This window comes from Phyllobates terribilis, unplaced genomic scaffold, assembly GCF_046119375.1.
Source record: "Phyllobates terribilis strain yellow unplaced genomic scaffold, ASM4611937v1 Scaffold_9__5_contigs__length_417890890, whole genome shotgun sequence".
Lineage (NCBI taxonomy): Eukaryota > Metazoa > Chordata > Amphibia > Anura > Dendrobatidae > Phyllobates > Phyllobates terribilis.
In genome coordinates, this window is record NW_027362769.1 from 283,557,089 (window position 1) to 283,580,892 (window position 23,804).

The 23,804-nt window shown below is 43.7% G+C and overlaps 1 protein-coding gene across 2 annotated transcripts in view; it reads right to left on the reverse strand.

Moving 5' to 3' along the window:
* OSGEPL1 (O-sialoglycoprotein endopeptidase like 1) overlaps positions 1 to 23,804 on the reverse strand; it is a 152,750-nt gene that overhangs the window by 62,993 nt on the left and 65,953 nt on the right. For both annotated transcript variants that reach the window (XM_073647843.1, XM_073647844.1), the window contains exon 4: positions 18,151 to 18,355. In XM_073647843.1, coding sequence (XP_073503944.1) covers positions 18,151 to 18,355 — 205 coding nt within the window. The remainder of the gene's footprint in view (positions 1 to 18,150; positions 18,356 to 23,804) is intronic.

The following is a 23,804-nucleotide window of genomic DNA, read 5'->3' on the forward strand; positions in this document are numbered from 1 at the left end:
AATTCGGATTTTAAAAACATTTTTCAAGCAGCTGTTATAAAGTGTTTTAATTTACTGAGATAATGACTTTTGTGTTTTCATTGGCTGTAAGACATAATCATCAACAGAAATAAACCCTTGAAATAGATCACTCTGTTTGTAATGACTCTATATAATATATGAGGTTCACTTTTTGTACTGGAGAACCGAAATTAACTTTTTGATGATATTCTAATTTTATGAGCTGCACCTGTATGTCAGATTTTAGGGAGAAATGTCTGACACTTTCATATTCATAGTGCATTCAGAAATGTATGCACATGCTGTAAATATCAGTTGCTAAAATTTCTGCAACAAATTTGTCTTTTGTGCTTATATCTAAACCTATAGATGTACAATACATATATCTTATAGCTGCCAATACCCTATGAAACCAAAATGTAAGCATACATGGTTGCCTTTAACCTGCTTATTGTCTGCCAATGACAATTATTTTTTTCCACCGGTCATTAAAGAAGGATGCAGATAGTCTTCTGAATACAACCCTTTTTTTCAAACCTGATGTTTGTCACATTATGTCAGAATTACCTAATCTGTTATGCAAATGTCTTTTTTCACAACACATTGCAGTTTATGATAAAGTTAAACAACATGTAAGAACACAAACCGTTAGGAAAAATGTGGAAATATTTTCAATTTTCTAAAAATCTGAACTTTTCTGCAGGTAATACAAAAAAATGCAGCACAGAATAGTTAAAAAAATATATATGGTGCCATAAAGTAGACATGTTAATTATCTTTATTTTGTTTGGAGACGGAGGGAAGTTGGATGCAAGAAGATTAGCAGAAATTTTTCCTATTTTTAGGAAAAAAATGTTACTTTTAAAAACTAGTTTCATATTTTCCAGTGCTGTAACATTGGGGCTTCCATCTAAATCCACCAAAAACAGCGGTTCAGACAAAACCCCCTGACGGAACCACTCACTAAGATGAGGCACATTGAGTTCATTTGGACTCCTTTTGAACTCTGTTCCAGGGCCGTCCTGTTCCATTAGGCAGGTACACAACTGTCAACCATACTTTTGTGCACTGAAAAGACTCTTAAATTGTCAGGACACAGTCAGAACAAAGGCTAGATAGTGTCCAAAGTGTCTCCTTTTGTCTTATTATATTTCAGGGGTTCCATTTGAATCACTTTTTTTTTGGATCTACACGGAAACCCTGGGGAAAATGCTAGGCGGAAAGTACAGGATAAATGTGAACCGAACCTCACTCTGGTTTTTGGGAGGCAGATTAATCAAATAGACAGCTGTTCAAGAATTTGTATTTGTTTTTTTTACGCTGTTCATGCTTTCACGAGTTTTAAGAGAGCTTTTTTCTTTAAATCAGTACAATTACAACAATATCAGATTTATATATTGTGCTTTTGTTTCTTTTTTTAACTCACTGGGTTTTTTTTGTTTTTGGTTGCCATATTCTGAGAATTATGTCTTTTCTATTTTTTTTCTCTAACAAAACTGTATGATGGCTTGTTTTTTCAGAACATATTGAAGTTTTTATTGGTACTACTAAAAATATTTTTTGATTGTTTTTTATTCAGATGTTTCGGACACAAAATGATCATAAATCAGCAATTCAGTTACTGTTTTTTTATGCTGTTCACCATGTGGTAAAAGTGATGAGAGATTTTTTGGGGGTCACATGGGGTTTCAGCTCACAAGAAGGCACAGGTATCTGTTCAAACACAAAATAACATTTGTGTTTTTCTGCACTTCAACTAAAATTGATTTCTTCAGCACAATAGGATATAACAAACAGTATTTTCTTCAGTCAAGGCAAAACAAAATAAATGTAATTGTCTCGCTGATTTCTGGGCTGCATGCAGTAGGAGCTCAAACAGCTTTAAACACTCTCCCCAAAGAACACAACTGTTCACATCAAGCACAGAGCCCCTTCTGAGCTGTCTCAGCTGCCTTTTATTAGGCCAGTGAGGCCCAGGCTACAGTATGGGAACGACCTTTTCCACCCAGGCTCTACGGTCACTCCTAAATCCCGGCCCCGGAATCTACTCAGTACAAACTACTCAGTAAACAAGTGTTAGGCTAAGTGCCCACGGTGCAGAAATGCTGCATATTTTTTCCGCTTCTCCCTGGCAGGAAAAACGCATGCGGATTTTACATGCATTTTTCCCGCCAGGTAGAAGCGTTTGTCAAGTGCTTTTGCATGCATTTCTGCATGCGGGTTATCAAGCGCTTTTCCAAGCGATTTTAGCACCACTTAGAAAAGTGCTTGACAACTTGTTCACACTATATAAATCCATGCAAAGGGCATGGGGGCCATCAGAAGGTAAGTATAATATTTATTTATTATTTTATTCTTTTTTTACAGGTTCTATGGTACCCGGGTCCAGAGGAGAGTCTCCTCTTCTCCAAACCCGGGTACCATCTGCACATTGAAACGCATGGAATCCGCATGTACAGATGCAGTGATGTGGATTCCATGCGTTCCAATGCGACGAAAACGTTGCGCTTCCGCAAAATTAATGGACATGCTGCATATTTTTCCGCAATGATAATCCGCAGCGGAAATTTCCGCAGCATGTGCACAGCACATGTGGATTATCATTGGGGACCATGGGGCACGTATTACCAAGCGTCTTTTAAGCGTTTTCGCTATGGAAATTCCGCGGCAAAAACGCTTGAAAAATGCATAGTGGGCACATAGCCTAACTGGTACAGACTTTCCAGCATTTACATCACCGATGCCAACCACCTCAGTGATACATAAACCTCTTACAGTCAGTACAATTATAGCAAGACCAGATTTAAACATTAGTTTTTAATAAATTGCTATTTTTGCAAATTATAATTTTTTTTTACAAAAATTAATTTATTTTTGTATCGCCATATTCAAAGTGCTGTAACTTTTTTAATTTTTTGCCAACAGAGCTATATAAAGGCTTGTTTTTTGCAAGAGTTGACGTTTTCATTGATACCATTTTTTTTATTACATAACTTTTTGATCACTTTTTATTCCATGTCAGCATAATGAAAAAGTATTTAAAAAAAAAAAAAATTAGGCTATGTGCACACTGTGTGTCTTTGATGCGTTTTCGCGGTGTTGTTTCCGTGTGGAAATGCACCAAAAATGTTAGGTAATCCATGTGTCAGCTAATGCAATGACTATCCTGAAGTGCTGTGCCCATGATCAGTATTTTTCCTGTCAGGATTGTCATAGCGTTTAATTCTGCAGCATGTCAATTCTTTGTGCGTTTCTGCAGCGTTTTCACCCATAGACTTGAATTGAGTCAGTCAAATCCAGAACAAAAACGCAGGTATAAATATATTTGCTGCGGATGTTTGCTGCATATTTGACTGACTCAATTTAAGTCAATGAGTCAAAAACGCCGCAAAAAAGTACAAAGAATGATATCTGGAAAGACTACTCCTCCCATCATCCGACGGCCGCTACTGATGTTATCAGGTGCAGCTGAGGCGAGAAGTAGTCTCCTTAGCCGGTGTCTGTGCGCAGTGTAAAAAAAAAAAGTAAAAATCTATATTAAAATAAAAAACACCTTTTATTCTCACCTGTCCGCAGTTATTGGTTGAGCGATGTCCAACCTAAAGGTAATTTCAAATGTGGGAGGTGCCCGTTCTGCAATCTGCACCTGACGTCCAAATTTGTCAAGATAGGGCAAATAACTCATCAAGTCCAGAATTTCATTTTTTTTAAAAAACTCAGTTCGTTGTTTATATTATTCTTTGTCCCTGTAATCTTTTTTATATAGGCAAAACAATAAGGCCCTTATATGTGAGATTCAGGGAACATTTCAAGTCAATATCCTAAGGTAATGTTTCAAGTAGGTTAATCCAGCATATTTGTGAGACACACAATGCAGACCCCAATGTAATGCGGTTCGCTTGCATTGAAAGAGTGCACTGTCCCCCACAAGGCGATAATCACCATAAACTGCTTCTGATGAAAGAGTCAAGATGGATTATGCGTACCCACACATGGGGACCTGTGGGATTCAATGACAAATTTGACATGTCTGTGTTTTTATAAAAAAAAAACCTGTTTGTTTGAATATGGTGTATTATTTCTGTTCTGTGGGGATTGATTGTACAGGTGTGGGTGGGAGGGCTTAAGGTATATTAGTGTGTTCCTTCCGCCCACCTGTATCCCAGGACCCGTTGAAGTGCAGGCCAGTGCAAAACGGCCGTCATCCTATGTAGGCGCTTCTTCCCTCCCTGCACAAGGTTTTTATAATGCAGTAAATAAAGACGTTGGATTTTACAGGAGCGGTGAGTGCCACTGTGGTTCTCTTTTCAAATACATGTGTTGACTTTTATATGTCAGCACCCGGTACCTTATGGCAATGGTTACTCTGTCCGAAGCTTAAGTCGACACTAAGGGCACACCTCTCCTTACCACAAATCCATGGTTAGTGGTTCTTCATGACGTGTATTATACATCTATAATTTTTTTTACAGCAAGCAAATTATATACACTCTCTGCAGTGCACACATCTACAGAATTCTGCATGCACAGGACATACATAATCAGCTTTGCTATAAATACACAGAAGCAGCTCTTTTTCATATACACTCAACTGTTTTACACATGCACACAGCTTTCCTACATATACACACACACACACACACACACACACACACACACACAGCTCTCCTACAGGCATGGAATCACGTCACCTGAAAGATCTAGTTGGGCGAAAGGTCCTTCAGGTACTGAAGCCATGCAGCATTCTGTCAGCATTCTCTCCTGCCCTGCACTGATCAGATAGATCAGTGTGAGAGAGGAGGCTAGAGTACTGTGCCCCTGCATAGTTCTCTTAGTGATGAAGAATGGCACGGTGTCAGCGTTCTTCTCGATAACAAGAAGCTATCTTCGGACTATAAAAGACATACACACTTTTTAGCAAGAATTTTTCTTGCTAAAAAGTGCATCTTTGGGTACGTGCCCACGATCAGGAATAGTAGTGTTTTGGATGAGCTCACCTGCGCAGCATCCAAAATACTGCATTCTACGATACAAGCACAGTGGATGGGATTTATAGAAATCCCATGCCCACTGTGCTTCTATTTGACGCTACGTAACTCACCCACAGCGCGAGTTTACGAGCCGCAGCATGTTAATTTCTGTTGCGGAGACAGAAATTACTACAATAGAATGTATTAGATGCGGTAAATCTGCATTGTTCAGTGAACACATGTGGATTTAACTGTGTGACTGAACGCAGCGTACTGGATGCAGCGAAAGACATAAGTTACTTACTGGTAATGGAATTTTTAAGAGACCATGACAGCACCACGAGAGAGGGGATCCGGCCACCAAGGACAGGAAACCTACAGGCTTAAAGGGGCGGCACCTCTCTCTCGCCTCAGTTTGGATTACAAAGCATTGAGAGGGCCGCTAGGTTAATGAACATAGTAAACAATCACAAAACTACTATATCATACACACCTATTAAGTGTGAAATTCGAATTAATAAATAAGGAGTGCTCTCACAAACGTGAAGGGAGGGAATATATGGGTGCTGTCATGGTCTCCGAAAAATCCAGTTACCGGTAAGTAACTTATCGGTCGACCATGACAGCACCACGAGAGAATTACAAAGACGAAGTAATCTAGGGAAGGACCACAGCCTGGATTACCCTTCCCCTAAAGGTGAGGTCAGATGCCTGGATCACCCTTCTCCTAAAGGTGAGGTCAGATGAAACACCCATATCCAGTCTATAGTGCCTATAGAATGTAGAGGGAGAGGACCAGGTAGCAGCCTTACATATGTCTTCTATCGAGACACCCGTCTTCTCCGCCCAGGAGGTCGCCACAGCCCGGGTGGAGTGAGTCTTCAACCCTTGTACTTCCTCGCCGCTGGACCCATAAGCCAGAGAAATAGCCTCCCTAATCCATCTAGCTATTGTGGACTTTGTGACCTTAAACCCTTTCCTAACCCCTTGGTAGGATATAAACAATGAGCTATCTCTCTAAAGTCTTTGGTGACCGAGAGGTACCTAACCACACATCTCCTTACGTCTAATGTATGTAACTCTGCTTCTTTCTGATTGCTTAGATTAGGACAGAAGGAGGGTAGGACTACCCCCTGAAGTCTGTGGAAACGAGTAGTTACCTTAGGGAGATAGGCGGGATCAGGTTTAAAAATTACTCTATGATCCAGGATTTGAGTAAAAGGCAAGGCCGAAGACAGAGCCTGAATGTCACTAATCCTCCTAGCCGAGGTTAAAGCTATTAGTAGTGCTGTTTTAAGGGAGAGGGATTTAAGGGTTGCTGATTCTATTGGCTCAAAAGGCGAGCTAGTCAAGGCCTTTGTAACCAAATTTAGGTCCCAGGGAACCAAGTTACTTTTGATGATGGGTCTCGATCTAAACGCGGCCTTAATAAACCGAGAAACCCAATAATTGCCTGCCAGATCACAGCTATAAAGGGTGCCTAAGGCAGAAACCTGAACTTTTAGAGTGCTAGTGGATAACTCTAGTTCAAGACCCTTTTGTAAAAACTCCAAAACTTATCGTATTGGTGCCCCCTCGTTAATTCTAGACCCAGAAAACGACAACATTTTTTTCCAAGTTCTGGCATAAATTCAAGTTGTAACGGGTTTTTTGCTACACATTAGGGTAGCTACTAGGTCTTGAGAAAATCCCTTTTGACTTAGCAATGACCTTTCAAGTTCCATACTGTCGAGTGGAGGCCAGATGCTTGAGGATGGATTATTGGACCCTGGGAGAGGCGATCCGGGACATTGGGCAGGACCCAAGGATCGGAGATGGGTATGCTCCTCAAGCATGAGAACCAGGGTCAAAATGGTGCGACCAGTAGAACCCTTGCCTTGTCCTCCCTGATCTTCCTTATGATCATGGGAAGAAGATCCAAAGGGGGAAAGGCATAGGCCAGGTTGAAATCCCAAGATATAAGGAGAGCGTCCACAGCCAGGGAATTTTCTCTGGGATTTAGGGAACAGAAGAGCCTTTGTCTTCCGACTTAGCCTTGTAGCAAACAGGTCTACCACCGGAGGTCGCCATCTTCGAACTATCTGGGAGAAAAAGTCTCCCAGATCGTTCTTGTTTTAGTTCCAATTCTCCCTGTCTCAGAGGATAGCGGCAAAAAGTAGTCTGCTCTTTTATTTTATTTTCCCCTTATATGGAGGGCCATTAAGGAAAGAAGATGACATTCCGTGATCTGATAGAGATGATCCGTCACTCTCATCAGTGATCTTGACCGAGTACCCCCCTTGTGGTTCAGGTATGCTACCGTAACTCTTATCCGAAAGGATCTTTACGCTCTGACTTTGGAAGAAAACTAAGAAATAATTAACCGCCTTGTCTATCGCCAGCAGCTCTTTAGTGTTGGATGAGAGACCCTTTTCATTATCCGACCAGGACCCTTGAGCTATCATATCCCCCAGATGGGCTCGCCACCCACTGGGACTCGCATCGGTGGTAATTGTTCTAGTGGTTTTAAGAACCCAGGGGACACCTCGAGATAGGTTCGCCTCATCCTCCCACCACTGTAAGGACTCAACTGACCGGGGTGACAAGGACATCTTTCCTTCCAGGTGCCGCTTAAGCGAAACTTCATTATAAAGCACATCCCACTGAAGAACCCTGGAGTGGTATCGTGCCCACAGAACCCCTGGGAAACATGATGTCAGGGTATCCAACAGAGACACTGCTGCTCTAAGGGACATGAGCGGATTTGATATCGCATTTTTCACCTGATTCCTAACCTTTTGCTTTTTGGCTTCCGGGAGGTAACATTCTTGAGAATCTGAATTGAGCATAATACCTAAAAACTGCTGAACTTTTGAAGGCACTAACCTAGATATTTTAAAATTTAGCAACCAGCCCAGGCTCTCTAAGATGGTGATCACTTCTTTTAGGTGAATATTACAATGGAAGGCAGAATTTCCAACTATGAAGAAATCATCTAGATAAGGGACAATCAAAATCTCACGTTCTCTGACATGAGCCATGACCTCCGCTATAATTTTAGTAAATACCCAGGGGGCTATGGCCAGACCGAATGGCAAGAACCTATACTGGAAAAGCTTGATTTCCCCATCCATGACCAAGGCTACTCTAAGGGATTTCTGGTAATCTTCATGGATCGGTACATGGTAATAGGCATCTTTTAAATCTAATACTACCATGTAACAGCCTGAAAACAGCAATTTTATTGCTGAATTAACAGATTCCATCTTAAAAGGTGGGAATTATCAAGAACTTAAGAGCTTTTAAGCTAATGATACACCTGAAAGAACCGTCCGGCTTAGAGACTAGAAAGAAAGGAGAGTAGAATCCCAACCCCCTTTAATTCGGATGCCGGGACTTGCACCAGTACTGCTTTATGAACTAAGTCCAGCACCTCCTTTTGTAGGACCAGCTGCTCTGACCCAGAGGGACGGACCAGGGTCAAGATTAATCTCCCACAAGGAATCGCCTGGAATTTGAACCTCAGACCTGAACCTATCAGATGAAGGATCCAGATACTGGCCGAAATTTTTGTCCAGGCAGGTAAGAAGCCCGACAGCCTCCCCCCTACCTGGGCTACGAGTCATTGACTCGGCTTCCGGGGTCCCCGAGCAGAAGAAGAATCAAACAGAAGCCCTCTACCTTTCTGCCATTGGTCTTCCCATTTATCCTGATCTCTCTGCGATCTTTTACGAAAAAAATCTTCTTTTTTACGAAAAGAACGTTTATAAGCAGGCATGGATAAGCTAGGAAACCGTTTCTTCTTGTCGCTTGCTTTATCCAAGATCTCATCCAGAACTGGTCCAAAGCGATGTTTCCCCTCACATGATATAGAACACAGTCTTGTTCTGGCCTGGATATCTCCCGGCCAAAAATTAAGCCACAGGGCTCTACGGGCTGCGTTGTACATGGCGGCCGACCTTGCTGCCAACGTAACTTAGGCCGCGGAGGCATCCCCTAGGAAAGCTGCTGCCCCCTGCATGAGTGGAACGTTGGATAATATCTCCTTTCTGGATGTGTCATTTTTTAGGTGGGATTCAAGCTGTTCCAGCCATATCATCAAGGACCTGGCCGTACAAGTTGCAGCAACTTCCGGCTTTAAGGCCCCAGCAGTTGTTTCCTAGGTCCCATTGAGAAAGGTATCAGCTTTTCTGTCCAAAGGGTCCTTAAGGGCCCCATATCATCAAAGGGGAGAGATGACTTCCTAGATGCCTTTGTTATAGCAACATCTAGCTTTGGAGCTTTCTCCCAGGAGGAAGAGGATGAGTCCTCAAAGGGGTATTTCCTCTTAAAGAAAGGGGGGAGAGAGTCCTTTCACTCCTGTCTTTCCCATTCCCTATGTATCAGATCCTGGAGCTTATCATTAATCGGAAAACACCTTTTTTTTTTCTTTGTCCCAGTCCCCTGAACATAACGTCCTGGACTGATTTTTCTGGTCTGGTATCCGTAATGCCCATAATTGAGCGGACCGCTTTAACCAGACTGTCAATTTCATGTAGTGGGAAACAATGCTGATCTGTACCACTGTCTGAGGATGAGGAGGATGAAGAAGATGAATTGTCAGAGTCCACCTCATGAGCAGAAGGTAGGGAGTCATCCGGGGCAGGGGAGACCTCACAATCTGTATCCTCCTTTCTCTTATATTTTTTAGAAAGGACTTTGCTGATCTCTGATTTTACTAGGGTTTTTAACACTGAGGCGAAACTAAAGGGTCTCGTCTGCCAAAGTTTAATTAATACAGGATTGGCACAGCCTTTTGGGATAGGAGTCCGTCAAAATGGCCTTACACAATGCACATTCTTTGTGCTTGGTTTTGGAAGTACACTTCTTTCCCTACTAAGAATACACAAGAAGAAGGGACACTCCATTACTACGTGAACTTTCTCGAAGATCACTTACCCAGATGGCTCAAAGGGCTGGCACCGGTTTTGAGGAAGGACCTTTCTCAGCCGGGGGATCGTCCCTGGAGACTGCAGATTTATCCATCCTGCTGGAGCCATGATGGCTGGACCTGGTCACAGATCCTAGCCTTCCTGAGGTCCGGGTGTTACCAGTAACTCAAGGGTGTCGTGACTCCTGGAGCTCCCCAAGCAGCCGCTGAGATGGTGAAGATGGCGGCTGCTGAACTTGCTGCTGCTGCTCACTTTCTGACTCCATTACAGAGAAAAAAGTAGCTGGGAGGCCTGGAGCAACGGTGCCTAGATGCTTAAATAGCAGCACCTGCTCCACACTTTTTATTTATTTTTTTAAACACATTCTTCCTAATAACAGGTGCACCTGGTCTCCGGGCGTGACACCTGCTGGTCGCAGGGGTTATTGCAGCTCCCTCGGCATCTGAGCACATGTGGCCGGAACTTCCTGGTCCAGTCATGTGATCGCCGGGGCGCATAGCGGCGTCATCAAACCGCGTCCCCGGCTACAGAGATACCGGAAGAGTGTGGCCCCGCCGTAACATGCAGCGCTGAAGCCACAACCTCATACGCGGACGCCGCTCCCACCTGGCACCAGAGCGATGCTGAGGCGGCCCACCCCAGATAGGGGCACCGCTCCCTCTTAACCACCCGGCGCAAGCAATCCATCCGGCGGCAGAGCCAAGTTGGGGTATGGATTTATTTAGTGTAACCAAGTTAATAGTTAAAAAGAAAGGTAAAAAATAAAAAATAAACATTATACTCACCTTCTGATGGCCCCCGGTCTCCTTGTCCACTGTGTCCGGTGTGTTGGGCGGCTCGCGGTGGTCTAAAAGGACCCTCCATGACGTCATTTAGTCATGTGGCAGGTCACGCGACCGCCGATGGAGCCAGGACGCATCGCTAAGGAGACTGGGGGTCATCAGAAGGCGAGTATAATGTTTATTGTTTATTTTAATTTTTTTTTTTTTTTTTTTAACAGGTACTATGGTACCCGGGTCTGGAGGAGAGTCTCCTCTTCTCCAGACCCGGGTACCATCCGCACATTGAATCGCTTAATATCCGTATGGGCACATGTAGTGATGCGGATATTATGCGATTCAATGCAAGTCAATGGCGGCGAAAACGCCACGATTACAAAAATGAATGGTAGTGCTACGGATTTTTCCGCAATGACAATCCGCAGCATCTGCACAGCACATGAGGATTATCATTGGCGAACATATATATATATATATATATATATATATATATACACAGTACAGACCAAAAGTTTAGACACACCTTCTCATTTAAAGATTTTTCTGCATTTTCATGACTATGAAAATTGTACATTCACACTGAAGACATCAAAACCATGAATTAACACATGTGGAATTATATACTTAACAAAAAAGTGTGAAACAACTGAGAATATGTCTTATATTCTAGGTTCTTCAAAGTAGCCACCTTTGACTTTGATGACTGCTTTGCACACTCTTGGCATTCTCTTGATGAGCTTCAAGAGGTAGTCACCGGAAATGGTCTTCCAACAATCTTGAAGGAGTTACCAGAGATGCTTAGCACTTGTTGGCCCTTTTGCCTTCACTCTGCGGTCCAGCTCACCCCAAACCATCTCGATTGGGTTCAGGTCTGGTGACTGTGGAGGCCAGGTCATCTGGCATAGCACCCCATCACTCTCCTTCTTGGTCCAATAGCCCTTACACAGCCTGGAGGTGTGTTTGGTGTCATTGTCCTGTTGAAAAATAAATGATGGTCCAACTAAACGCAAACCAGATGGAACAGCATGCCGCTGCAAGATGCTGTGGTAGCCATGCTGGTTCAGTATGCCTTCAATTTTGAATAAATCCCCAACAGTGTCACCAGCAAAGCACCCCCACACCATCACACCTCCTCCTCCATGCTTCACGGTGGGAACCAGGCATGTAGAGTCCATCCGTTCACCTTTTCTGCGTCGCACAAAGACACGGTGGTTGGAACCAAACATCTCAAATTTGGACTCATCAGACCAAAGCACAGATTTCCACTGGTCTAATGTCCATTCCTTGTGTTCTTTAGCCCAAACAGGTCTCTTCTGCTTGTTGCCTTTCCTTAGCAGTGGTTTCCTAGCAGCTATTTTACCATGAAGGCCTGCTGCACAAAGTCTCCTCTTAACAGTTGTTGTAGAGATGTGTTTGCTGCTAGAACTCTGTGTGGCATTGACCTGGTCTCTAATCTGAGCTGCTGTTAACCTGCGATTTCTGAGGCTGGTGACTCGGATAAACTTATCCTCAGAAGCTGAGGTGATTCTTGGTCTTCCTTTCCTGGGGCGGTCCTCATGTGAGCCAGTTTCTTTGTAGCGCTTGATGGTTTTTGCAACTGCACTTGGGGACACATTCAAAGTTTGCCCAATTTTTCGCACTGACTGACCTTCATTTCTTAAAGTAATGATGGCCACACGTTTTTCTTTACTTAGAATTTGTATTATGGCAATAAAAAAGCAGCTAACAGTCTATTCAGTAGGACTATCAGCTGTGTATCCACCTGACTTCTGCACAACACAACTGATGGTCCCAACCCCATTTATAAGGCAAGAAATCCCACTTATTAAACCTGACAGGGCACACCTGTGAAGTGAAAACCATTTCTGGTGACTACCTCTTGAAGCTCATCAAGAGAATGCCAAGAGTGTGCAAAGCAGTCATCAAAGCAAAAGGTGGCTACTTTGAAGAACCTAGAATATAAGACATATTTTCAGTTGTTTCACACTTTTTTGTTAAGTATATAATTCCACATGTGTTAATTCATAGTTTTGATGAATTGTGTGCTCATTATTAACCACCGATGGTCTGCTAAGAATGAAATTTGATGTTTCAGGCTGGGATGGTTCTAGGAAGGTTAGGCCACTGATTTTTGGTCAACTTGGCAATAATTTGTGTAACTTTTGGTCTATGTGACCGGTCTATTTATATTTTAGTCCTTTGTATCACTATTCCTATATAGGATTTTATTCACATAATTAATTAAAGGTTATGTTTTAACTCTTATACCACTATTTTGCTTTGATCTATTTATCAAGTGGTTATTGATTATATACCCCCTATACTGCTGGTAATTTTTTACAAATACTGAGGTAAGAAACTCACCAAATACTCAATGTGTGCATGTGGCCTTAGGCTGTGTGCACATATCATGTTTTTGCCTCTTGGATTTATCACAAAACCTGAAAGGAGTCCTGATGCCAGCAAAGTGAATAAGAATCCTGAAGTATCATGCACACGTTGCATATTTGTGAGTTGCAGATTTGGTGCAGATTCAAATCTGCAGCATGTCAATTCTTTCAGCGTTTTAAACCGATTGACTTCAATAAAGACAGTTAAAAACGCAGGTCTAAAAAAGATTATGGATTTGCTGAGTTTTTTGTATCGCTATTGTATGCGTTTTTATACAGCAGTGAATATTATAGAGATAGATAAGATAGATAGATAGATATAAACAGACATATAATTGCACACCCACCCCCGACATATTGCACTCTGTGGAGCTTATTGGACAGCTTTAGGACCCTTTTTAGTCTGGGGAGGGCCCAATAACCATGGAGCTTCCCAGCCTGATAATATCAGCTCTCAGCTGTCTGCTTTACCTTTGCTGGTTACAAAATATGGGGGGACCCCAAGCAATTTTTTTTTCATTATTTAGAGGGAACCTGTCACCAGGTTTGGCAAATATGAGATAAGTCCACCACCTTGCAGGCCTGATATACAGCATTCTACAATGCTGTATATAAGCCCCTGATCCAACTTGCAAGAGAAGAAAAAGAGCTTTTATTATACACATCGGGAGGGGAGGGCGGTCCGGTCCAATGGGTGTCGCTCATCCTGGTCCGACGGCTCCATTCTTTTTCCGATGTTGTCCTCCTTCTTGCTTCGTGTGGATGACACATCCTACGTCATCCACACAGGGTCCCCGGTATCACGCTCCTGCGTAGGGAAGCTTCTCGGCCCTGATGAGGGCAAAGCCACGGCGCCTGCGCATTGCAGTACTTTGCACTGCCCTCGCCAGGGCAGAGAAGTACACCTGCACAGGAGCGTGATGCTGGGGACCCTGTGTTGATGACGTAGGGACATGTCATCCACATGAAGCAAGAAGGAGGACGTCATTGAAAGAAGAAGGAAGGCGCCAGACCAAGACAAGCGACACCCATTTGCCAGGACCGCCCCCAGGTGAGTATAATAAAAGCTCTTTCTCTTGTCTTGCAGGTCAGATCAGGGGCTTTTATGCAGCATTATAGAATGGAAGCCGTATCTCATATTGGCCAAATCTGGTGACAGTTTCACTTTATTCATAAAAAGCTGTCCAATAAGCTCCACAGGGTGCAATTTTATAACATGCTGGGGAGTTGTGCAATTATATGTCTACCGTATTTTGCGGATTATAAGAAGCACCGGATTAGAAGACACACCCCAAATTTTGGGGAGGAAAATAGGAAAAATTGTTTTTTAAATAAATCGGTGCATATTACAATCAGCTTACATGGGGGCAGCGTTGGTAGAGAGGGGTCCCAGGGTTGCCGCTGGCTGAGGCAGGAGATGCTGCGGGGTCCTGGAGATGCTGTGGGGTCAGGACGGGGTGTTCGGAAGCGGCTGCGGCCCCATGCTGTCTGCCAAGTTCTGCGCTGGAGGTGTCCGGTGGTACGACATCTTGTGGCAGCCGGAGCCCCGCACCTGCCATACTGTCCTATGCGGTGGACTCCAGGAAAATGGCCGCCGGAGGCGGTGCATGCTCAGATTGAGATTTCAGAGCAGAGATCTCAATCTGAGCATTCGCCGCCTCCGCAGCATCTCCGGGACTCTGCTTCACCGCAGCTGGTAAGGTGATTTCGCTTTTTAAGACGCAACCCTATTTTCCCCCCAAATTTTAGGGGGAAAAAGTGCGTCCTATAAAGTGAAAAATAAAGTATACAGTTATATGAAAAAGTTTGGGCACCCCTATTAATCTTAAGCTTATTGTTTTATAAAAATTGGTGTTTTTGCAACAGCTATTTCAGTTTGATATATGTAATAACTGTTGGACACAGTAATGTTTCTGCCTTGAAATGAGGTTTATTGTACTAACAGAAAATGTGCAATCTGCATTCAAACAAAACTTGACAGGTGCATAAGTATGGGCACCTCACCAGAAAAGTGACATTAATATTTAGTAGATCCTCCTTTTGCAAAAATAACAGCCTCTAGTCGCTTCCTGTAGCTTTTAATAAGTTCCTGGATCCTGGCTGAAGGTATTTTTGACCATTCCTCTTTACAAAACAATTCCAGTTCAGTAAAGTTTGATGGTCGCCGAGCATGGACAGCCCTCTTCAAATGATCCCACAGATGTTCAATGATATTCAGGTCTGGGGACTGGGATGGCCATTCCAGAACATTGTAATTGTTCCTCTGCATGAATGCCTGAGTAGATTTGGAGCGGTGTTTTGGATCATTGTCTTGCTGAAAGATCAATCCCCTGCGTAACTTCAACTTTGTCACTGATTCTTGAACATTATTGTCAAGAATCTTCTGATACTGAGTGGAATCCATGCGTCCCTCAACTTTAACAAGATTCCCGGTGCCGGCATTGGCCACACAGCCCCAAAGCATGATGGAACCTCCACCAAATTTTACTGTGGGTAGCAAGTGTTTTTCTTGGAATGCTGTGTTTTTTTGCCGCCATGCATAACGCCTTTTTGTATGACCAAACAACTCAATCTTGGTTTCATCAGTCCACAGGACCTTCTTCCAAAAAGAAATTGGCTTCTCCAAATGTGATTTTGCATACCTCAGCCGACTCTGTTTGTGGCGTTCTTGCAGAAACGGCTTCTTTCGCATCACTCTCCCATACAGCTTCTCCTTGTGCAAAGTGCGTTGTATAGTTGACCGATGCACAGTGACACCATCTGCAGCAAGTTGATGCTGCAGCTCTCTGGAGGTGGTCTGAGGATTGTCCTTGACTGATCTCACCATTCTTCTTCTCTGCCTTTCTGATGTTTTTCTTGGCCTGCCACTTCTGGCCTTAACAAGAACTGTCCCTGTGTTCTTCCATTTCCTTACTATGTTCCTCACAGTAGAAACTGACAGGTTAAATCGCTGAGACAGCTTTTTGTATCCTTCCCCTGAACAACTATGTTGAATAATCTTTGTTTTCAGATCATTTGACAGTTGTTTTGAGGAGCCCATGATGCCACTCTTCAGATGAGATTCAAACAGGAGAACAACTGGCAAGTGGCCACTTTAAGTAGCTTTTCTCATGATTGCATACACCTGGTTATGAAGTTCAAAGTTCAATGAGGTTACAAAACCAAAAAAAGTGCTTTAGTAAGTCAGTAAAAAGTAGGTGGGAGTATTTAAAACAAGAAAATGATAAGGGTGCCCATACTTATGCACCTGTCAAATTTTGTTTGAATGCAGATTGCACATTTTCTGTTAGTACAATAAACCTCATTTCAAGGCAGAAACATTACTGCGTCCAACAGTTATTACATATATCAAACTGAAATAGCTGTTGCAAAAAACACCAATTTTTATAAAACATTAAGCTTAAGATTAATAGGGGTGCCCAAACTTTTTCATATAACTGTATGTCTGCCAGCCTGTCTATATGTATCTATTATCTATCTAGTATGTCCATTGCATTCATTGCTGTTCAAAAACACATGCTAAATCGCATCAAAAAATGCTGCAAAAGACCACTGGGTTCACTATTCCGTCAAGTTCAGAGTGAGAGTGAGACAGTGTCCGCTGTGTTTTTCCTGTCAAGAGATGCAGAAATGGTGCAGAAATTTCGTTATCCAAATACTCAAGTGTGCACATACTCTTATGAGCTATGGGGCAGTCCAGAAGCAGTTAATCACTAAAGTGACTTAGTTTATAGCCTATAACTAAACAACAAGTGTTGTAGACTATACTAAACTATGTTAAAGCTATATTAAAAAAATGGGCCAGTTGTGTCCACAAATCATGGCAATGATGGACTTTATATCACTTGCATTTCACAGACCAGAATAGCGCATACTATGATTTCTTTCCACATGGACTATCGGTCTGTGTGAAGCATGGCGTAAATGAACTAAATAAATGCTCATTTTAACAAGCCCAAAGAAGTGTGATGTATAAAAAAAGGAAAACAGCCCCTCCAATGCTATTTTCTTTTTAGAACAAACACAAATGGTAATGATATGAAGTTACAATTTCACAGATAGGCAAAATAACAACTAGCAAATCTAAGGCTGTGTGCCCACAATGCATTTTTTTTAAGCATTTCCGCAGCGGCAAAAACGCTGCAGAAACGCTTAAAAAACGCATGGTAGAAGGCCTGCCATGTTCCCCAATGATAATCTACATGTGCTGTGCACATGCTGCGGAAATTTCCGCTGCGGGTTATCATTGCAGAAAAAAACGCAGCACTACCAATTATTTTGCGGAAGCGCTGCGTTTTTGCCGCCATTGACTTGCATTAGAACATTTGGATTCCGCATCGCTGGATCTGTACATGCGGAATCCAAACGTTTCAATGTGCGGATGGTACCCGGGTGTGGAGGACAGGAGACTCTCCTCCGGACCCGGGTACCATAGAACCTGTAAAAAAAAGAATAAAATAAAAAATAAATATTATATTTACCTTCTGACGGCCCCCGGTGCGCTTGTCTTCACTTGCCAGCAGATCGCGGTGGACTGAAGGACCTGCGCTGACGTCATTTAGTCATGTGACGGGTCACGCGACGCTGACGTCGGCAGGCCCTTCTGTGTACCACGAGCTGCCGGCAAGCCAGGACGGAGCGAATAAAGACTGCGGGGGCCATCAGAAGGTAAGTATAGATTTATTTTTTTTATTTTCTGCTATTCTTTAAGGTCACACTATATAAATCCATGCCGTTTGCATGGATTTATATAGTGTGACCAAGTTGTCAAGCACTGTCCAAGTGATGCTAAAATCGCTTGGAAAGCGCTTGTCAACCCGCATGCGGAAATACAGGTGAAGAACGCTTCACACCCGCATGCGTTTTTTCTGCCACGGAGATGCAGAAATGCTCAGGAAAAAATCCGGAGCATTTCTGCATCGTGGGCACATAGCCTAACTGTATACCTTACCATAACAGATGGCATGACAGTCATATCAAAAAGTAATTTGCATTGATGGCTTTAACTAGACAATTCAAACTACTTAGGCACATTTGATGTGGATGGGAACAAATCGAAAAAAAAAAAAGAAAAAAAAAGAAAACACAAAACCAAACATACCTTCCTTATCCTCTAGATTTTTAATAAGACGATTATAATGGTTGCGCAATCCAGTAAAAGAAAAGTTGCAGTCTTGGTAATGTGCCATTGGCGGACTGTGGTTGATAAACCTCTTTTCACCAAACTGAGCCAAGTACTCTATGGACTGTCCACCACTCAATGAGGAACATTCAGCAAGTTTGTACAATGAGAGTCTTCTGGCAACCTAAAGAAATGTTACATAGAGGTCACTATGCATTTTTGTTTTATTTCCACACAATTACAGTTCAGATCACTAACAACTACACTGTGTGCCGAATTATTAGGCAAATGAGTATTTTGATCACATGATACTTTTTATACATGTTGTCCTACTCCAAGCTGCATAGGCTTGAGAGCCAACTACCAATTAAGTAAATCTGGTGATGTGCATCTCTGTAATGAGGAGGGGTGTTGACTAATGTCATCAACACCCTATATAAGGTGTGCTTAATTATTAGGCAACTTACTTTCCTTTGGCAAAATGGGTCAGAAGAGAGATTTGACGGGCTCTGAAAAGTCCAAAATTGTGAGATGTCTTGCAGAGGGATGCAGCAGTCTTGAAATTTCCAAACTTTTGAAGCATGATCACCGAACAATCAAGCGTTTCATGGCAAATAGCCAACAGGGTCGCAAGAAGCGTTTTGGCCAAAAAAGGAGCAAAATAACTGCCCATGAATTGAGGAAAATCAAGCGTGAAGCTGCCAAGATGCCATTTGCCACCAGTTTTGCCATATGTCAGAGCTGCAACGTTACTGGAGTATCAAAAAGCAGAAGGTGTGTGATACTCAGGAACATGGCCAAGGTAAGGAAGGCTGAAAAATGACCACCTTTGAACAAGAAACATAAGATAAAAGGTCAAGAATGGGCCAAGAAATATCTTAAGACTGATTTTTCAAAGGTTTTATAGACTGATAAAATGAGAGTGACTCTTGATGGGCCAGATGGATGGGCCAGAGGCTGGATCTGTTAAGGGCAGAGAGCTCCACTCCGACTCAGACGCCAGCAAGGTGGAGGTGGGGTATTGGTATGGGCTGGTATCATCAAAGATGAACTTGTGGGACCTTTTCGGGTTGAGGATGGAGTGAAGCTCAACTCCCAGACCTACTGGCAGTTTCTGGAAGACAACTTCTTCAAGCAGTGGTACAGGAAGAAGTCGGTATCGTTCAAGAAAAACATGATTTTCATGCAGGACAATGCTCCATCACATGCATCCAACTACTCCACAACGTGGCTGGCCAGTAAAGGTCTAAAAGAAGAAAAAATAATGTCATGGCCCCCTTGTTCACCTGATCTGAACCCCATAGAGAACCTGTGGTCCATCATAAAATGTGAGTTCTACAGGGAGGGAAAACAGTACACCTCTCGGAACAGTGTCTGGGAGGCTGTGGTGGCTGCTGCACGCAATGTTGATCGAAAACAGATCAAGCAACTGAGAGAATCTATGGATGGAAGGCTGTTGAGTGTCATCATAAAGAAAGGTGGCTATATTGATCACTAATTTTTTTTTTTTTTACATGTCAGAAATGTTTATTTCTAAATTTTGTGCACTGATATTGGTTTACCTGGTGAAAATAAGCAAGTGAGATGGGATTATATTTGGTTTTTATTAAGTTGCCTAATAATTCGGCACAGAAATAGTTACCTGCACAAACAGATATCCTCCTAAGATAGCCAAATCTAAAAAAAAAAACACTCCAACTTCCAAAAATATTAAGCTTGGATATTTATGAGTCTTTTGGGTTGATTGAGAACATAGTTGTTGATCAATGATAAAAATAATCCTCTAAAATACAACTTGCCTAATAATTCTGCACACAGTGTATATGTGACTGTACAATCCTATACTATTGAAAGAAAACAGTGCCGTGTATAAAATGTGTGCATTAAGATACTTAACCGTCGCTGTCTTCTACCATTTGTAGTTTCGCTCTGGTCGTCTCCCGCATCACGTGACAACAATTGTGACCTGTCAGCTCACACAGCATCTTTTGTATGGATAAGATGTTGCTTTCTCAATTTAAGTCTGTGAAACTTAGAAGGAGGCTTTCATAAGAAAGGACATAATGGCCAGAAACCCAGAGCTGGGGTCAAATGGTGCAGGACAGGACCAAATCAGCGTTGGAAATGGCAGAAGACAATGACCGAATCACACTACACACATAGTATTGACAGGTATCAGTGCGGCAATAAAATCAAACAAAAAATGCTGAAATGGTTCCTTAAAGTGGTTATACCATGATTGTAAATACATTCTGTGCAAAAGGTCTTGGAATAGCAATGAACTTTTCAAATACAATTCATCTTCAAAACTGCATTACTTTTCTAATGCAGCCTCTCCTATATGGCCTGATAATTTGCTTATTATTTCCTGCTAACATTAGTTTGTCAAGTATCAGAGTTCTCCTGCTCCGGTCGAGAGTGCACAGATCTTTTCTGCAATATGTGTGCTCCCTGGTCTCCTCAAACAAGGCATTTTTGACAGAAAACATCTTTACATGTGTAAGGAGGTGGGGAGCCAAAGATGTGGTTTATCAATGCTCTATGGTACTCACGACCAAATGTCACCATCTGCTGACAGCACCGAGTAAGGTGGAACTAGAAGATGGAGGAAGCACTTCTGGTGGGACGATCTTGAAGGGGACACCGGGTTAGTTCTTGTTAGCTGTGGCACAGTTATCAAAAATAAAAAGGCTGGAATGAGAAGGCGGGAAGGCAGATGGCACCAACCAGTGAAAGAGGTAGGACGTGTGAGCGGTGGAACGCAGAAGCACAGCAACTAAAGAGCGGCTGGGGACCGAGACAAGCGGATCAAGCACCGAAGTCCAGACTGCACTAGTCAAGACCAGGAAACGTGTGTAAACCGGGCCGTTACTTCCAGCATAGACGTACGGTACAGGGCGGGTTACAAAAGTGACAGGGGACAGCCAGTGTGAGGAACAAACATAGGGTACTAAGTGACATGTTGCTAAGGATTGGTGGCCTAATGGGAAATACCCGCTAGTGCCAGTATAGTAATCCGAAGCAGCTTCAAAGATATGGACTAAAAAAATATAACCACTGAGTACCTGGGACACAGTCATCAATGCTGGGGTCTATCCTACCACAGAAAAGTTAGCTGCTGTACAAAAATAGCCCACGCCCACAACACTGAGGGAGCCGAGAGTATTGTTGGGGCTGTCAGAGTACTGTCGAAGGTTTATCAAAAATTTCGCAAAAAGAAACAGTACATGAGCTATTGAAGGGGGTGGCCAGAGGGACCAAGCAATGGCCGATTCCATGGGGACCAAGGCAAGAATAAGTTTGCAGGCCCTGACCGATAACGCCATCCTGGCGTATGCAGACTTCTCCCAACCCTTCGTGTTGTACACCGATGGAAGCCTTTACGGCTTGGGGGCGATGTTGGCTCAAGTTCCAGAAGGAAGTCAATGGCTGATTGTGTACACCAGCTGGTCTTTAAAGGACTTGGAGAAGAATCCTAACAACTACAATTTGTTCAAATTGGAGTTGCTAAAGCAATTGTGGGACATGAATGAGAAATTTGCAGAATACCTGTCAGGGTCGGAAGCACATGTAATAAACCGATAACAATCCACTTGCCCACCTGGAGAATGCAAAACTGGGGGAGCAGAGGTGGAGTTGCGAGAATGTCCAAGTATGGATACAAAATATCATACCGGTCAAAAGGTGTCACGGGTGTGTCAGAAGTGACAAACAGTCGCCCTGCAGTGGGTTGCAGGAGATCTCTATGTTTGGCATTGCAGACACCTTCTTAGAGACTGTGTCTAGGACCCAGCAGCTACCTTCCTCTGACTAATTAACACCCTGACCTGGGTGTATAAATACCTGCTCTGTTCCAGAGGGAGGTGCCGGCGATATTCTTTACTCCTTGTGAAGGCTTTAGCAAAAGAAGTACTTCCTCTTCTCTGGTGCTTGAGGACGTGTGCGCATTTGTCTGGAGTTGTCTAAAGCAAATCAATTCCCGCCTGTTTGTCTTCCCTTGTTGTCTTTAGTGTGCAGTGGGGATCGACTAGTGCTCACCTCATCCCTTCTATAGCCTTAGCCTAACGCCAGGGAAAGACAGGGCGAGGAACACGTGTGGCAACTGGTGAAGAGTCAATATAGGGACGTTAGTAGAGACAGGGTAATATTCTATCAGCCAGGAGGTCTCCACTCCCCCCCTTTCCCTAGAGTGTAGAGGGTTTCCTTTCCCTCTTCCCTTTGTGTTGCACTAAGTCTTTCTCACACCTTGCATGACAAAAGGTGAGAATAAAAAATGCAGATGCATTGTCTAGGGTAACCCAGGGATGCCCAACACGTGACACAGATGAAGAGTTTGAGGGTGACGAGACCCCAGTTTTCAAGGGATTCGCTACAGCTGTAGTAGCCGCCCAAGAGTCAGGTGAAGAACCCCAATCCACTCAGATACTGTGATGCCCAAGGGATGAGTGGGTGCAGTTACAATAATCCAATCCTGAGTTGGCAGAGCTACGGAAGTGGGTTGCTCTAGGTCAGAAACCCAGCAGGGAAGAGAGAGCAGCTTTATCCCACAGTACACTCAGAACCTAGCACAATGGACTCAGCATGAAAAATGGCTTATTGTATCGAAGGCTACAGCTGCCCCAAGAATTCGGTGCCACATGGCAGGTGTTGGTACCATAAGAAATTGCACTGAGCTTAGCCTAAGAAGCCCATGAAAGAGGCCGAAAGGACCTTCCGTTGGTAAAAGGGACTTGTACATTGGCCTCAACTACGCAGAGCGGTGGAAGATGTTTGCTGAAGGTGTCAACAGTGTGAGCTGACCAAACCCCCAGCGCAAAGGGCCCCCGATCAAGCGATCCAGACTTCTGCGCCACTAGAAGTACTGAGGGTCGTGCTATCTGATGATTGGTTAGTCACATAATGGTTACGAATACCGCCTGGTGATGAAATCACTTCACCAAGTTCGCAGTTTTGATCCCAACCAGGGACTAGAAAGTTGAGGCGGTGGCCTAGTGTATAAGTCAAGACTTTATTCGTGTGTATGGGTGCCCGAAGAGAATACACTCTGACCAGGGGGCCTGTTTCGAAGGGAGAGTCATGGAAGAATTACACAACACCGTACCACCCACAAGGGAACAGGGCCTGCAAATGCTTCATGTAGCGTCGGCGTCCCTGCCTCCTGCTAGGCAGGGACGCCGTACCCCTCACCTCTCCGCTCCGTGCCCGGCGGCTTCCTCCCGCTCTGCTTCCCGGCCTCTGTGCTTAGGGCGCGCGCGCTCCCCCTCTCTTAAAGGGGCCGCGCGCGCCGTCCTAAGGAGTCCTCGGCCAATGGCCGGAGGACCTCACCATATATAAGGCACCTCCTCCAAAATGGAGGTGCCCGAGCAATGTTGTTGCAAAGCCTTTCAACTCTGCTTCAGCCCTCAGGTCCCGTTACCAGTTACCTGCCAGTCACCTGCTAGATTCCTGCTTGATACCTGCCTGATACTTATCCATCTGCTTTCATTCCTGCGGTCCGACAGTCTGCCTACCAGCCCTGCCAGTCTGTCTATGGATCAGTCTGCCCGCTCACCTGGGAGCGCTCACCTACTACCTGTCTGCTAGCCTACCTGGAGGCTCCGCCGTCACGCGCCGTGACCACCTGCCTGTCCAGA